The 17805-nt window shown below is 38.2% G+C and overlaps 1 protein-coding gene across 1 annotated transcript in view; it reads right to left on the minus strand.

Annotated features, from left to right (window-relative positions):
* DCDC1 (doublecortin domain containing 1) overlaps nucleotides 1-17805 on the minus strand; it is a 426134-nt gene that overhangs the window by 61386 nt on the left and 346943 nt on the right. The window contains 5 exon segments of the mRNA XM_030562124.1: nucleotides 834-992; nucleotides 5700-5853; nucleotides 12040-12175; nucleotides 13637-13736; nucleotides 15172-15282. Of these exon segments, the coding sequence (XP_030417984.1) occupies nucleotides 834-992; nucleotides 5700-5853; nucleotides 12040-12175; nucleotides 13637-13736; nucleotides 15172-15282 (660 nt within the window).

Here is a 17805-nt window from a genome sequence, read left to right on the forward strand (position 1 = left end):
ATGATATCACTCAATCTCAGTGTACTTTTCTTAATGACATTTTGACTGCTTTTCATTTTAATGTAATTTAGGGATTTCCTTTCCTACCCATATTTTCAAATTCTTCTCTTTTCCCTTTCAGTTATGTACCCACTGTCCATATTCCATACTCCTGCCTCGCTCCTTACATTTTTTCCTCTTATTTCTTGTCCATGGTGTGCTACTTCTCCTTTGGCTGGGAGATACTTGCAAGTGGTTGTTAAATGCCCTGAATATCAAAGGCCTGACTTTTAAAACCCTGTCATGTACCTGCAATTTGCTATGGCATATAACTTTGGGCACAATTCACTGGGGAAACAAATAAAAACATACAGACTGAACTTGTCAACTAGGGACCTGATATAATGCCCACTGAAGTCAATGTAAAGACTCACAATTACACCAATGGACATTGGATGAGGCTCTCTGTGTCTACATGTCTTCATTTGTGTCCCCAAATAGATATTCCCAAAACTAAAAGAAGACCAGGTTGAGGTATCTTTAAAAATTAAGTGGAAAAGATTATTTTTTTTCAGTTAATGTCACAGGAAATTAGATATTAATGGGAGATTTGGATCTAATTGCTTATATATTATTCTAAAAGTTTCTTCATAAAGGACTAAATTCTCTTGCAGTGGTAGAGTCCTATTACTATTAAAAGGAGTTCTTCCTGAGTAAGGAAATTGGGATATGGGTGAATAAATACACGGAAGCAGAGCTTGGTATGGTGTGTGGGTCTCTGACTTTTTTTTGTCAGGTTCAGCATTACATTGTCCAAATGTGTATCAATTATATTGTAAAAGTATAATTCTGACCTGTACTTCTGAAATAACTCTGCATTTTCACAGACTTCTTTATCCTTGTCCTTCGGAAAACTGTTATCATCATGAAAATCACAGAAACTTTCCTGCCAGGAATATTTGGATTTCATATGCCAAGCATCTGTTTTAAGATGTGATTTTGCATGTGAATTACTGAAAAACATAAACCACAAAATGGGAATTTTGAAAACTAACAGAAATTGGAGTTTTGCATTAAAAAACAAGGGGGTTTTCTTTAAAAATATTACTTCATTTTGAGGAGACACTTTACAGGGTAACTAGAAGTAAAACAATTAGATCTTGCACTCTTGCATCAATAAGAGTTTTTTTCTAAGTAAAAATTGAAGGATTTGGACCATAATTTGTATAATAAGGTCCACAGTTATGGAAAATCTATTATAAACATACAGGGTGAAATCCTAAATCCCCTTGAATCTATGGTAAAACTTCCATTGACTTCCCTAGATTGTACCGAGGGACTTTCCATAAAGTAACGAAGATTTTTGTTTTCATCACATAAGAAATTTCTTAATCACACAGAGCATTATGTGTATTGCTGACACTAAAATGAACAGAAAGGCATGCTTTTGTACAGACTTGTATGAAATTTTCCTAGACCACGGGTAGGCAACCTATGGCACACGTGCTGAAGGCAGCACATGAGCTGATTTTCAGCTGCACTCACACTGCCTGGGTCCTGACCACCAGTTTGAGGGGGGCTCTGCATTTTAATTTAGTTTTAAATGAAGCTTCTTAAACATTTTAAAAACCTTAGTTACTTTACATACAACTATAGTTTAGTTATATATTATAGACTTATAGAAAGACACCTCCTAAAAACGTTAAAATGTATTACTGGCACGTGAAACCTTAAATTAGAGTGAATAAATGAAGACTTGGCACATCACTTCTGAAAGGCTGCCAACCCCTGTCCTAGACTGATGGACTACTCCAGCCCCCACTGAAGTTAAGAGAAAGAATCCCATTGACTTCACTGAGAGCTGGCTCAGGTTCTAGCAGAGTGGCCCCTTCAGGTATTCTTTCACGTTTACTTTGAGCAGTGTTGTTTCACAAATTTGTACAACGCTGACTATTATCCTATGAGACAGCAATACTTGCCAGTATCTGATTTATAATTTTCTATTATATACATTTATGATTGATTCTTTGCTGACATGTAGCATTTGAAGCCTCCTCGCCAACCTTTAATAAAACAGTGCCATCTATCGCCATAATTAGTAAATGCAACCTCTTTCTAGAGTGTCACTATCAACTGAATACACTTCAAGCTTTTCACATACCTCATTTCTTACACTGTCTGAAAAAGAAACAGTTTTTCTGTTTTGCTAATGTAACTACATTAATTTCAGTGGAATTTCACCAGTTTAAACTGGAATACTGGAATGTTGAATCAGGCCCGATGTTTTTACTTTGAAATAATTTTGTTAAGGATCTAGTGGGATTATGCATCAGAATAAGAGTTTTTTAAAATTTTTTACAGAGATTAAGATGGATTCTGTGTCTACTTGAGCACTGGATAAAGTAAATACAGACAAAACAATGAAGCAGAAAGCGCCTAACAGAACAGTAAATTAACTTTCTTAAAATTCACAAATTTGGAGAAATTTTGGAGAGTTGTGAGCTTGCTGTATTACTGGGAGGTTGTTTTTTACCTGCATTTCTACAACTCAGCACACTGTTAAGAGTTTTATCTTACACCTTTACATAACACTATTTTACTGTCCTTTTTCCGTTACTCAACATTCATTGTGGATCTTATTTGTGATAGTTGTGGACAGGATTTTTGCCGCCCCAAGTGGTGGAAAAAAAAATGCCTCGATTATGATCAGCGGCAGCTTCACCGTGCCGCTTTCTTCTTCCGCTGCAATTTGGCAGCTGGTCCTTCCCTCCGAGAGGGACCGAGGGACCCACAGCCGAATTGCCGCTGAAGAGCCCGACGTGCCACCCCTTTCCCTTGGCCGCCCCAAGCACCTGCTTGCTGAGCTGGTGCCTGGAGCCGGCCCTGGTTGTGGAAGAACCCAAGATCCTATTCCTTAATTAATAATTTTTTCATATTCATTTGGATACTTTGAATTACCCAGGCTAAGTTCACTTGACCTCCCTCCTTCTTCAAATAAACTGCACAAAGTATAGGAGGTTTAATATGTGGACTTTCTTAAATGATATAAATATCAATAACATTAAAATCAAAATTGCTGTGGAAATCATTTTGTTTTAGTCTAACCTTAGCTCTCCCAGCTTCCTCTTCTCTTACTACAGCTAACCTAACCAGTTTTATGAGACACAGATCTCAGAGACTGATCCAGTGATTATTAAAGTCAATAAAAAGGCTCCCATTGACTTCAGTGAATGTGGGATCCAGCCAAAAGGCTTGATCTTGCAAGGTGCTGACTGCCCTTGTATATTGAAGGTTTATTTTTGCCAGTTAAAATTATTCCTGTTTTTATTAAATTTTTATACTTAAAAATTGATTATTTTTAATTTTGACCGAAAATATGCAACATTTCAAATCCTCACAGCCACACTATTGGATCTGCAAAATGTCATGAAAACAAGAAGTTTGGGCAAAAAGAATTTGTGAATGCAACAAAAAGTCTTCAGTTTCAAACTCCCCTAATTATTGCTACTGTAAATGCCTTTGATTCTTACACTGTAAATGGATTAGACAGAATAGATGTAATGAAGTGCAGATTCTGCAAAATCTTTGTACAGTAGGCAGTGACATTTATCTCAAATGGAGTAACATTAATTATGCTGGGAAAGGTACACATTACAAAGATTTGAGTGAACTGCAGAATGAGAGCACATTATTTTTTAAAATGCACTTTAAATGGACATCTGAATTATAGGCAATCTTTGCACTACTGTATGCTTTACTTTTTTGTAATTCTATGTAGAAGTCAGATTAAGAAAATCTCTAAACTGGTTTGCACAAACCAAATTTTTAAAGGCTGTGGAGTATAACAGTTTTACTACTAAAATACAATGCATGAAAATCTACTCTTTTTATCTTAAGGAACAACCAAAAGGACCATACCTTTTCCCATCTATATTCTGCTGTGAGTATTAAAGCACATCTACAAATCCAACTTGTGTTACCTTTTAATAATCCCATAATAATAATAAACCATGCTTTCTGAAATTATGAACCACATAATTTTTAGTTTTGCAATATCAGATGATTATTTGAGTTGAAACCCAGATATATAATTCAAATTTGTAAAGTTAATAGGTTATAGATGGAATGTTTTCAGTTAAATCTCTCTAATATATTGAAATAAAGATCATCATAGCTTTTTACTTATACCCATCAAATAAGCATTGCATTATAAACACTCATCAGTAAACTCATTCCCTCTCTAGCAACTAATCCAATAAATTAATTCTTATTTCTTACTAGGCTTTGCCAAATAAGTTCGAAAAAAACCCAAACTGTTTGGAAACTCAACCCAAACCCAACCTAATCTTTTTGAAGGTTCAGAAAATTGTGCCAACATTTTTCAATGTTTATGTTTGTTTGTGCACTTCTGCATTGCTTGATTTTGGCCAAAACAGGAAACAAGAACAGCAAAAGAGTATGGAAAAGGACATCCTACTAGTATTATACCCATCAACAGCTAAGAAATCCCTTAAAATCTTGCAAGAACTTGATCTGATGAGACTTTAAAACTGAATTCCAGACTAAAATGGTTTAGATATATTCTATCAACTACGCAAACAACTAAGACCTTACATTTTTTTTAATGTTCATACATCATACAATGTGTTCTTTAAACCGGGGGGAACAATCTTTCAAACTTGTGTGCCAAAAGTTAGATATCTAAATCAATATTTAGGTACCCAAACAACTGGTCTGCTATTCAAAGTGCTTGTGCACTTAATTCCCATTAAAGCCAATATTCAACACCTCTGAAAATTAGGCCACTTATCTGAGTGCCTAAACATGGATTCTAGGGCCCAGCTTTCAGCTCAGATGAGGTGCAACACAAAGAGGACGTAACGCTGCCCTGAAGGGACAGTTTGGGGTTCTTCTATCAGAGAAATTCTCAGTGGTGCGAAACCAGGTCTTAGGATGCCCCAACTTGTACTAGGAGCTGGTTGGACCAGATACACCTTTGCCTTACTCCATTTAGCTACCCCAAGTGTGAGCTCAGTGCAGTTGAGGACGGAGTCCCTAGAACATGAACTCAGGCACCCATGTTTGAAATACTGCCTTTGAATCCATACATATGGACACCTCTCTGGACAGTATATTGTCCAAATTAAATAGATTTCAGCATTTCTGAAGCTAAAATTTGGGCTACATTGCAAGTTTTCTTCCACCCTCTCACCAGCACTGTTCAGTGTATTTATCCTTCATGTTCCTGTTATTTATCTTCCATTGCACATCTTAGCATAAATAGTTACCACCACACTCTTTTGTTCTTCGTCTTGCTCTCCTGCTGTCCTCCCCACTCCTGGCATCAACTCATAGCTTATTTCATTCTTCTCAATTTCTGTCCATAGCTTCTAGCTGATCTGTCTAACAAAGGCACTAGCAATTTCACATGCTGAGAAGGCACACAACAGATACAAACATGTTGCCAGTTTGCACCTGTTCAGTATTTATTTTTTTTTGATCAGCAAGTAATTTGAAAATATGTAAACAGCTACAACCTGGATGTTCAACTGAAGTCTTTTCTTCTAGTATGCCTATCACTTACAAATATGAATAGCACACATTCATTACAATGGTAGTGATTTTATAAGCACTTGCAATGGTATATTTTATGTATCTATTTCTGCTTATACCTACATTTATGTAATACAGCTGTTATGAAGATATTTTGGATTACTTACAGATCTGAATCATCTTTCATATTCAGAAACATTTCTTCTGTTTGATTTTCCTGCAGCTCCTCAGTTAGTTTTTCTTCTTCAAAAGCCACAAGACATCTATCCACACAAAGTTTGGCTCCAGCAGCAATATTGCTCCTTACTCCTAAAACTAGAACTAAATGCAAGTTTACATAATATTTTCTGCGAAATATTGTATATTTACACCATTATAATCAGCAGTGCAAGTAGGGCGGTCCGGTCCGGTATGCTGTACCAGCAAGATGTTTATAGCTGCTACGGCGTACCGGAAAAAGACAGGAGGAGCAGAACGTGCTGGGAACTCCTCTGGCACAGCTGTACTGCCCCAGCCCTGTCCTCTAGTGGGGCGGCTGTACAGACGGAGATACCCTGTGTGGAAGGGTTGGGGGGTGGTAGAGCTGCACAGGGGAAGCTGTGGGCATGGGGCTGCCCAGTGGTCCCAGGTACTGCTCCTTTCACTGCTCCAATTCCAAAGTCTCTGATGCAGCAGGAGGAGGACAGAGCCCCCCCACCCATCCCAGATAAGGGGGGGTGGATCATGGGGAGGGAACAGGGAGAGTATGGGGGCCCCAGGCTGGGGGCAGGGCAGGGAGGATTCAAATGGAGGGTCAAGTGAGAAGGTCATTTGCCCCCTGTTAGCTGCTGTCCCTGCCATGTACGGTAAGAAATGGATTCCACTTGCACCCTGATTATAATATAAGTCTAATCACAAAAAGTAGATAGCATGTTAGCATAACTTAAAGGAATGGAGATTATATTGTGTAGGGTTTTTTGTTTTGCTTGTATTAACACTTGAGGAAAAATACTTAAATGCTCATTAAATTCAATCATGGTTTAAGAATGCTGATCTATTTCACCAGTTTGACATACATTTCCAGATAGCTCTCTAACATTTTCTTTTTCATATCTTTTCTCTTTTGGCCAAATTCTGAAGTCCAGATTCTGATCCTACACTAGCATCAATCACTGATAATGCAATACTCCCAATTTACACTAATGTAACCACCTTGTGCAAAGTCCCAGTTTGAGTAGCCTAGGTCTGTCATGGGCCCAAGCAGCAGCGGGTTAAATCAAATCAACAAAAAAAGGCAAAAGAACATAAACATAAAATAAACGAGTTAAAAAAAACCCTTAGTTCTCAGGGATTTCACCTCCACCTATTCTCCTGGTGTCTCCAAGGATTTACAGTAACCCCTCACTTAAAGTTGTCCCAGTTAATGTTGTTTCATTGTTACGTTGCTGATCAATTAGGGAAAATGCTCGTTTAAAGTTGTGCAATGCTCCCTTCTAACGTCGTTTGGCATCGCTTGCTTTGTCTACTGCTTGCAGGAAGAGCAGCCTGTTGCAGCTAGCTGGTGGGGGCTTGGAACCAGGGTTGACCAGAAGCCCCTCTATCAGCTCCCCCCTCCCCTAAGTTCCCTGTGCAGCAGCTGCCTGCAGTTCAGCTGTCCCTCCCTCCATTGCCATGTGCTGCTCCAGCCCTCTGCCTTGGAGCTGCTCTCCAAGACTCTTGCTTGCTGTGCGGGGGGGGCAGGAAAGGAAGAGGGAGGCTAAAGTCAGGGTGTCCCCCTCTCCCCTTGCTCCTTCATCCTGCTTACCCCATCTTCCATAGAGCAGGGGGGACACACCAGGGCTCAGGACGGAGAGAGCTTGCAGTAGCTGCAGTCTCAACAAGCTGATCTAATTAACAAGGCAATGTACTTAAAGGGCAAATGCACATCTCTCTCTCTCACACATACCATGTGTGTCTCTGTTTGCAATGTCTCCTCTCCCTCCATTCCTGCTGCCTTATAGAGTGAGAGAGTTAACCTTTGAGGGCTCAGTCAATTGCTAGTTCATCATTTTGCTTTAAGAGAGGGGGAGGGATAGCTCAGTGGTTTGAGCATTGGCCTGCTAAACCCAGGGTTGTGAGTTCAATCCTTGAGGGGGCCACTTAGGGATTTGGGGATTGGTCCTGCTTTGAGCAGGGGGTTGGACTAGATGATCTCTTGAGGTCCCTTCCAACCCTAATAATCTATGATTCTATCCCACCCTCTGACTCCTCCACCTCAACCAAGCTTCACAATCATCATCAATGATGCAAGCTCCTCTGGCAGATTTTTATTTCTCCCTTAAACCTCTTCTACCCCTTGCTTCTGCTTCTTCCATTTTTATACTTAGGCCTGCCCTCGTTAGCTACAGCAGCTGGGGGTGTCTCTTTCCACAACTGAGATTTCTCACAGTTGAGCCAGAGAGGCTATTTTTGGTGTGGGCAGACTGGGAGGATTCTTAACCCCTTCCTGCCTGTATTTTGTGTGCAGGTTTGTAGACCCCATCCCACTGTCTCTTAATTTGTCTCTCTCTGCTATATTTTTTCATTATAACTTTGTAATTGTATCCTTAACTCTGTAAAGCGTTGTCTATCTATTGGTTTCTTTACTGATAATGAGAGTTCCACATGCATCAAGGGCATAGCACTTCTGTAGCACCTTCCACCCAAGGATCTCAAACAATTTAGAAACATTAATCAGTTAACAGAATAGCAGCCGTGTTAGTTTGTATTCACAAAAAGAACAGAAGTACTTGTGGCACCTAGTACTCCTGTTCTTTTTTCATTAATCAGTTAAGTCTCACACTATACCTGTGAAGGAAATAAGTATTTATTTCACAGATATGGAACCAAGCCACAGGCAGATTAAGTGACTTGTCCAAATTCACACTGCAAGACAGTGACACATCTGAGAGTAGAATTCTGATCTTTTAGCTTTCGGTTCCTGTGCTTTAAGCACTCAATATACCACTCTGTTTACTACTTCAATGGTTCATAGGTATTAAGATTACTTTTTAGTAACTATTTCTCCTCTATATTGTAAAACAGAGACTTACCCTCGTTCATACACTTAAACATTTTCCCCCGAGACGAGAGTTATTTTTATATAAGGAAAAAAGCCATATTCATTATGGCACAGTATAAGAATCCTCATTTTTCTGCAGTCCCAAGGTAGCAATATAACTATACCACATAGAACATCTATACATCATACATAATGCACGAGTTATTAGTTTCCCTTTCAGCTTAACAACTTATTTTTATCAATATTTAAAAATAAATAAAGATTTGAAACATATTATGTATTTACTTAATGTCTAAACATTTTTGGCTCTGAAATGTCAGCATCCTGACTTGGGCAGCTGGGACTGGGTCAGAGGAGGATCAAACCTGACACTAACAGTAGAAGAGGAATCTGTAGTCAAGTTCCAGTCAGGGGTATATACCAAGGATCAGAGTCCAAGTCTCAGTTCAGGGTCTGGTTAGGAGGTAAGGTCAAAGCCAAGAAATACACACTGTTGCCTGGACACTGCCTGAAATGCTCCTTAGGTTTATATAGGGCAGGGAGTCTACCAGGAGCCATGAGGCTGCTGCCTGTTTGACCCCTTGAAGTGGGACTTCCCCTGGTCTGTGTCCTCAGATGGTCATGAGTAGTGGAGCACAAACTACTGACAGTTGCTGCTGGTAGTATGGTGTGGTCTGCTGCCTACCAGCTCTGCAAGTTTGAGACCCAGTTGGCCGTATGTAAACACAATAGCAAACTACTAATGTGGGTATTGCTCTTTATTTAACAAAGGACTCTGTGTTTCAGACCTGATGCAGGGGTTGATCCTGAGAAGTGGGTAATATTTTTATCTGAAAAAATGAACTAAATCCTTAAAGGTCAGAAATTTGGGCTGGTTTATGAATTAGCAGAGAAAGATCAGTCCCCTCTGCGGTATGGTGGATCTATATTTGGGGAAGAGGTGGGTCAGAGTCAGGGAGACATGCATCAGTTCCACACCACCCTGAAAAGGAATACTTGAGAAAGTTAATACACCCAGAAGGCTTAACTTATAAACTGGTGTTTTAGATATATGTTAAAATTACTTTTTTCAAAGACGTTATTTGCTAATAACTCCTGTATACTTTTTGCTAAGACGTAGATTACACGGTAGTAAAGTATGCTTAGCTTTCTGTTTAATAAGGTATGACAATTCTTGATTATTAATTAGATACCAGTTGGTTACTGAATTATAGTTATTAACTATAACTATAGTTATTGTTTAGAACCTATTCCTGCAAACTCTTAGTCATGTGAGACATCATTGGTACTGCTAATACTGTTTGCATGGGTAAGGCTTTGGAGAATATAACCTTTATGCACTATGTAGTACATATATTTCTATTACGTGATGTTATCCTATATGGATGTCTTATAATAAAATAATAATAGTAATAATTATTAATAATTAATTCATATTTGGCTTTCTTTACATTAATATTAAATATTTATTGCCAAGAGCAGACACCAATGAAGATGTCAAGTATCAGAGGGGTACTCGTGTTAGTCTGGATCTGTAAAAGCAGCGAAGAGTTCTGTCGCACCTTATAGACTAATAGACGTATTGGACATGGTTTCCCTTTAGTGTTTAAAGTAGCCGAGGATGCTGTAGTTTTATCATTGAACATAAAAAAGATACAGTGAAACCCCACTATAATGTGATAATTGGGGTCCAAAAAATTTGATCGCGATAAATGTAGGCTCATGTTATAGCGGGGTTATGAAAATTACCATTTCAAGCTGGTCAGTTTCAAGCCGGTCAAGTTCTCTTGGGCAGAAAACAACGTGCATTTGTGAACTGCCCATAATGGTAACTGAAAGGGTGTAGCAATAATTAGTGAGAGCACAAGCTAATCAACCTATTAAACAAGCCAGAACCACCTTTGAAAACTGGAGTTTTGGGACCTGACAGACGGGCTGGAGCGGCTCTCGAGAGATCTGTACAAAGGTGCTCAGATGATTCCCCTCCACTCGGAGAGCTGATTGCAGCATTTGACACTGAGGAGTTGCTGATATTCAGAGAAGAGTTTGTGCCACTGTTTCTGTAGCATCCTTCCAAGCTGCCAGCCTGCTTCAGCAGCAGGGGCTCTCAGCCATGCAGCGAGAGAGGCAAACACTTGGGGAGAGCAGAGAAGACATGCAAGGGGCAGAGGAAAAGCGAGAAGCAGCTGGGGAGAACGGCTCTTCTTGCCAAAAGGGGAAGCAGGGGTAGGAGAGAAGAGGCAATGGGGAAGGCACATGTCTTTTCTTTTTTTTTTTTTTGTTGCTTCAGAAGTACTCCAGCCACTTTTTTCTTCTTTTTTTTTTTTTGCTTGGGACAGCAGAAGCCACCTTGTGATTGCATTATATCCGAATTTGCATTATAGCGGAGTTTCACTTTAGTTCTAAAGACCCTGTCACGAACAGGGCAGCCAGTCTTGGCCTGAACATGCCTTTAATCCTATGTATGGTACTCAATGGGATACCTCCAAATTTTGTGCATATATTGGATTTCCTTTGGATCCAACCCCAAGTGGCATGACATGGTGAGTATATTGTCTAAACTCCCCAAATCCCTGTAATTTAACCCCACCAATGCTGATCTAATTCCTGCAGCAATACACAACTTCCAAAGCTTTGCAAGTATCCAAATTCGGAAACAAGTACACATTTCAGACAATCACAACTATGCAAGCAGATCATGCCTACAGGGGAAGTTAATATCCACACAAACTGGATATCCTACATAAACACTGGCAATCAAATGAGATGGAAAGTACAAATATATGTGCCACGTATGGAGACTACTGCAGAAAACACTGGTTTACATGACTAGATACTTAGAAAAGAAAGATTAAACCACTGATGGGCAAGAGGGTGGGAGAACCTTAATATTTTCAAGTGGAGTGGGAGAAAGGCTACTTCTATTGGTAGTGATCCAATTAATAGTTTCAGTATTGGAGATGGCAAAAAGGATTAGCCAATATGCAAAATTGGAGGGGGGGCTCTCTTACACTAATTTTAGATGGGCATGTGAATTACTTTGATTTTTCTTTCATGATAGACTTTATTGTCCATAAACTCCTATGAATAAAAGTAAAATTATATGTGTCTTTCTCTATAGATGGTTATTCTGAGAGTATACTTCAGTATACAGAATTGAGGACCGGGAATACAGGACTACTGGGTTCTAATCTTGGCTGTGCCACTGACTTGCTGTCTGTGACCTTACACAAACCATATAACCTCATTCTACCTCAGTTTAGCCATTTCTAAAATGGGTATAATACTACTCATTTAATGTTTATTGGTTGCTGTGAGATCCTTATATATACAAGTGCAAGTTATTTCTCTCATCTACACCTGCAATACTGATTTTAACACTCAAACATTTTTACACAAAAGCAGCTATTTCCCCAAAAATATGATGAGGACACATTGAGACAATAATTCCCAAGTGCAGTAATGAACTAAAATAACTAAATGCTTACTTTCAGGGTTACGCATGATACAGTAGGCATGAATTGCAGATATATCTGACATTAAATTATTGAGTAGGAGACGTTTTTTGTGCTGAGCCATAGTCAAGTGTGGATCAATCCACGGTTCTCCACATGACACATACACCTGTAACAAAGACAACTTGTTTATTAGCTTCACATTCATGAGGAGATATCAAATACTATGTTCAATACATAATATAATTATGACTGTGAAAACATACTAATAATAGCTCACTTATCACTTGGTTCCCATAGTAAAAATGAAATATTAATAATACAGATATTTAAAAAATATCAGTGAAATCTAACAATCAAGATAATTGAAAAGTAGTTCTTTTGCATTAAACGCTGAATTAAAAAGGAGAGGACAATTTGTCTTACAAACAAGATGTCAAAAATTATGCTTTCAAGTTTAAAGGACATTTTAAGATTGTCAGTACAGCTGAATTTATAGAGTATATTCAAGTCAAGGTCATATGGCACTGTGGACATACAAGAAACCACTAGTGCTTAATTATTCTACCTTAGACACCTAATTCTCTCTCTCTCTCTCACCCCTCCCCTCCCCAAGAAAACACAATTTCAAAGCAGTTTTCAGAAATCCCTGGCACTATTTCAGAATCTCCATTCATTGCTTAGGTCTGTTAGATGTTTTAAAGGAAACTGCCATTTTCATGGTACTTCACTGACTGGGGCTGCATTTTATTATGCAAACTAAGGTCCCGATTTTTCATCAGGATCTGTTAATATTGTCCTTGCAGCTACAGGAGTCTGCACAGGTGAAGGGGTTCAGATCCCCTTGCAGGTTTAACACCTATGATTAAATTCTGGCCCTATTGAAGTCAAAGGGAGTTACACCTAGGATTTCCCTAGTCTAGAAATACTTTAAAATATAGAGAAGATTCTGATAATTATATCCAATGAAGTTATCGGAATTATATAATGAAAAATCAGTAACATTATTTTAAACACAATTAAAAAAAACATGAATTCAATAGGAAGCCAGCATCAAATAGGGTAGAAAGCTACCATCTTGACAATGTAATGATGCATCTAAAGATGCCATCCTACAAGGTGCTATTCTACTTTGGTTTTCCCATTAGAAAGTGCTTTGACAATGGAAACACTCCAAGGTAAAAGCCAGGTAACAAATCCCTCAGTTCTCACGTAAAAGCCAGGTAACACTCTTAAGTAAAAGCCAGTTCTTTTGGCTTGCAGGTCCAGAGACAATATGAACAGACATTGGTCATAACGGCCATTATCTCATACTGTATGAGATAAAGGTATGTTTTTGGGAAATGGGGTTGTAGTTTCTGTATTTTTGACTGCATGGATTACTTTAAATTGTTTAGAAACTGAGATCGTTGTTTAATTGTTGTTTATTAATCCACAAGTGGTGATGATGCCTTAATGAGTGGAGAAGGGGAGAAAGAAGTGAGTAGAGTCAGCCACTGACTCAAATGCTGCTAACTGGGCCCACTGTATGCCATAGCACACACAAACAAAGAGTTAATGTAAGATAGTGTCCCCAGCATTCTGAATTAATATTATTACTTGAGTTGCCATCTTATAAAATTTTTCTTACCAGCTCATCTCTCTCAAGACCTTTCAAAAGAAAGAGTTCCACGCCTTTTTCAGTGAACAATCTTCGAGCAGCAGCAGGTAAATTCAACATTGCAGTACATCTTTAATAATGGAAAACAGACATACCTTCTAAATATGCTGGATATGGGGATATTATAGTACAGATACTGTAATCATTCAAGTTCTGTATACATCCTTTCAAAATTTTTCAATTACAAAGAATATTTGCAAATGTAAAAACAATTATTAAGCATATTGTTAAACACTGACAATAAACTTAGCACTTTTAGAACTTAGGTACTTTTAGCTGACGTAGCCACAGGATAATGAGGGAAGTACTCAACCTAGCTAATTTTAATAGGTGTATCATATTAAAGCATTTGAACTATGAGATAAGAATATACTCCAATGAGTCTTGCTTTAATTTTTCCCATTAAAATGGCAACATAAAATGTATTTTCTATGTTTTCAACTGACATCTCTCCTTTATACTACTATGATTCAAAATCCATTCAAGTCAATGGGAATACTACTGTTGTCTTGAATGGCCTTTGGATCTTGTCCTCTGCCCCTGATTTAGGACAGCACTTAAGCACATACTGAAATGCAGTCCTGAACAGGGATGGACTTAAGCGCTTTCCTAAACAGGGGCTTATGTGCTTACTACTAATGTTTTTTAAAATGATATGTTGTCACCTTTAATCAAAACCACTGTATCCATTACCTTTTATAAGGTTATTTAGAAATAAAAGTATATGAATGAAAACACATAAAGCAATTGTATTAGATGATTTTAAAGTGAGCTACAATAGTGACACTACTCTTTTCCTGAGTAGGTTGTGGGACATAAACTATAGATATAAACAATGAGGTTTGGGACATGTGGGTTGTGAGTTCAATCCTTGAGAGGGCCATTTAGGGAACTGGCATACAAATCTGCCTGGGGATTGGTCCTGCTTTGAGCAGGGGGTCCCTTCCCTGAGCTCCCTTCCAACCCTTATATTCTATGATTCAGTCTTCTGAATAGAAATGGCTATCACACTCAAAAATGTCTACATGATATTGCCTTCATTTTTAGTATAAAAATGCACATTTGCAAGTTTTAAATACAGATAACCAGGGCAGGCGCTTCCATTTAGGCGACCTAGGCGGTCGTCTAGGGCACCAGGATTTGGAAGGGCAGCAGACTGCTCCGGTGGACCTCCTGCAGGTGTGCCTGCAGAGGGTCCGCTGGTTCCGCGGCCCCGGTGGAGCATCTGCAGGCACGCGTGAGGCAGGTCCACCAAAGCCGCAGGACCGGTAAGCTGGCCCTGTGCCTAGGGCACCAAAAACCCTGACGCTGCTCCTGCAGATAACAAGGAGTTATTGTGCTCCAGGTGATAGATTTCATAGAAATTATCTGGCTTTCATTTAATTTATAAAATGTATTTACAATAGGATAAATCTATTTCTAGTATAATTTCTCTAAAGATAATTCCAGTATGACAGGGATATCAATATATTAATGGAAAATAATATATGCATTTGAATGTTTACTTGTCCAAAAAGTGCCGAAATTCTATCTTGTATATCTCCATTCCAGGGTCTTCATCAGGATGCATTTTCTGGTTCTCCTTTGTTTTCTGTTTCTTTTCGGGATGAATATTTCTAAAGCAAATGAATACACTTTTAATTGGCAGTGTGCAAACTCTCAGTTACGCGAGTGCAGTCTGGTCAAGAGACTCAAAAGTGTGAAAGGATCCACTTGTGTGTTTTTCAGGGTCAGGAGCACTCTTTACATAGAAAAACAAAACATCCCTATGTATCTAATTTGGTAAGTTTTACAATGAACTTAGTCACACATTTGTGAAAACTGGATTTTTATACATGGTTGCCAATCAAATGCAAAGCTTTATTGCATACTAGAATCTGAGAGAATTTGAATTTGTCAGAGTACAATATCAGTGGTCTCTATTACAACAAAGTAAATCTAATCAGCAGAATTACTACAAATTAACACTGATGTATCTGAGATCAAAATCTACCCTGAACTGAATTGCTAATTTAGTATTTTCTTGTGTGAATTCCCAATATGTCTAATATTGATCTGTTCTCATTTCATGGGGATTTATGCCCTAAATCTTATAAGTGGAGATGACGACAAACCCCAAAAGGCTTAGACAGCATTTTAATGTGAGAAAATTTGTAAATCCTTAACTAGATTTAGCCCAATATAAATAGGCACAACTTAATTGACTTCAATGGAGTCATGCTTACTTGCTTGCACCTGAACTTAAATTGGTCCCAACACATTTGAATTTAACATCCATTTTTGCCAATAAAAGACAGAGACTGCAGGAAGAATATCTGTGAGCATTTCTGCTAGCTCATGCAGCATGTGTTAAGTAAAACTGTCACCATGAAAATATCAACATTTACCAAATTACCATAATGCCATACACTTCCTTATTATTTCCTATTGTAATCATAGGGAATTAGTGCAGTATCTCAGACACTCTAGTGTGGTAACTATCAGTAAATGATGAGGTATGTTTCTCAGGATATGCTTTTTACTTTGCTATCAATCAAAATAGTAAAATAAATAATGGAGTCCACTGTATGGGAGCGTGTGCATGAATACTACAAGCATAGCCATATCACATAAAGAATCAGCCAATCAATAAAAAAGTAATTTGGGTCATTTTACAACAAATGGAGGCTCCTCAGCAGGAAGGCAACTCATATTACAAATCACTCTTAAATTTAGTTAGATTTCGATTTATTCAACCACAGACTCCATAGTGAACTAATAGTGTGTTTGACTCAGAATAAATGCACACAAACAGTGAAATTCAGTTGAAGCAGAAATACAGTGCAATATTATTATTTACACATTGCCATAATTGTACAGTGGCTTTGCCAAAATATAAGAAGGCAGGTTCCTGCTCTGAAAGATTCATTCTTTGCTTCCATCCATAGTTTACACACAGTATTTATAACATTTATATATGTCAGGTCACCTAACAGTCTGAAATACCCTGAGTTACCTATTGATGTGAGCATAAGTTAATGAACCTAGTGGCAAACCTTGAGGACACTAATTAATTTATAGATGTTTAGATTTCCAGTTTCCTAATGTAGTTTGTGGGTTGACAAGGAAGCACTAGGCTGAGGAGGAAAGAAGTTTCTGGCTGCTGATAGGCAGGACAAGTCAGAAAACTTAGAAAGAGCTAATTTTGATCTGTTTCCCTTGCTGGAAAGTACCTCCTTCCCCTCTCATGGTGGAGGTCGGGGGGAGGGGGGGAAGCAGGTGGGCCATCAGGACGTCAGGCCTGAAGTGGAGAAGCAGCCAGTAAAGTGAGATGACAGATAGAAATGGGTGGGAAGCATGAAGCTCTCTGCCTATTTGGGGAAAGTAAGATCTTGTGGTGCTTGTCATGGAGCTAATCATGGGAGATGAGGCAAAGACTGAAGCCTGTCTTCTCAGTTCCATTCCCTTAGTGTAGAACTCTGAGGATGCATAATTTTTTTCTCAGCATTCTACAAGTTAAGTTCTAATACTTTACACTGGGAAAAATGTTGCCATAATTTCAAAATACATTAAACATTAGTGTTTGGCAAATGTCAAAATCAGAATGACACATTATCTAGTATCATTGCCTTGTGAAGGAAGGACCACATAGGACATTAGCATAAAGTGACAACAATATATTGTGCGGAGATCAGGGCCCTGACCATGCAAAAGTTTTTGCACATACTTAATCCTAAATATGTGAGTAGTCCCATTCACTTCAGTGGTTGTGATGATCAGTTTTTCTATTTCAAATGACCTTCAGCTTCATAAAAAAGTAAGCACTTTGGTAGAGTTTCAGAGATGATTTCAGAAAGGGTAAAAAATAAAAAAAGTCAGAAATTTAGGATTATTCATTAACTTTCTATGTAAAAAAGATCTGAACTATTTTAAGAGCACTATATTCACATTTTAGATATAGTGGAATGAACTAATTATGAAATGTATGCCTCAAAGATTTCAATTTCAGGCTTGACTTTACTTTGAAAATTAATTTTTTACTTTATCATTTTTGCAGGCAACTCAGTGGACAGTCTATCTGAATATTACTCACTGTTCAGTGATGTATGAACTATATTTAATCAATGTGAAGAAAATAATATTAAACTATTATCAGAAGC

Source organism: Gopherus evgoodei, chromosome 4 (genome assembly GCF_007399415.2).
Source record: "Gopherus evgoodei ecotype Sinaloan lineage chromosome 4, rGopEvg1_v1.p, whole genome shotgun sequence".
NCBI classification, from domain to species: Eukaryota; Metazoa; Chordata; order Testudines; family Testudinidae; genus Gopherus; species Gopherus evgoodei.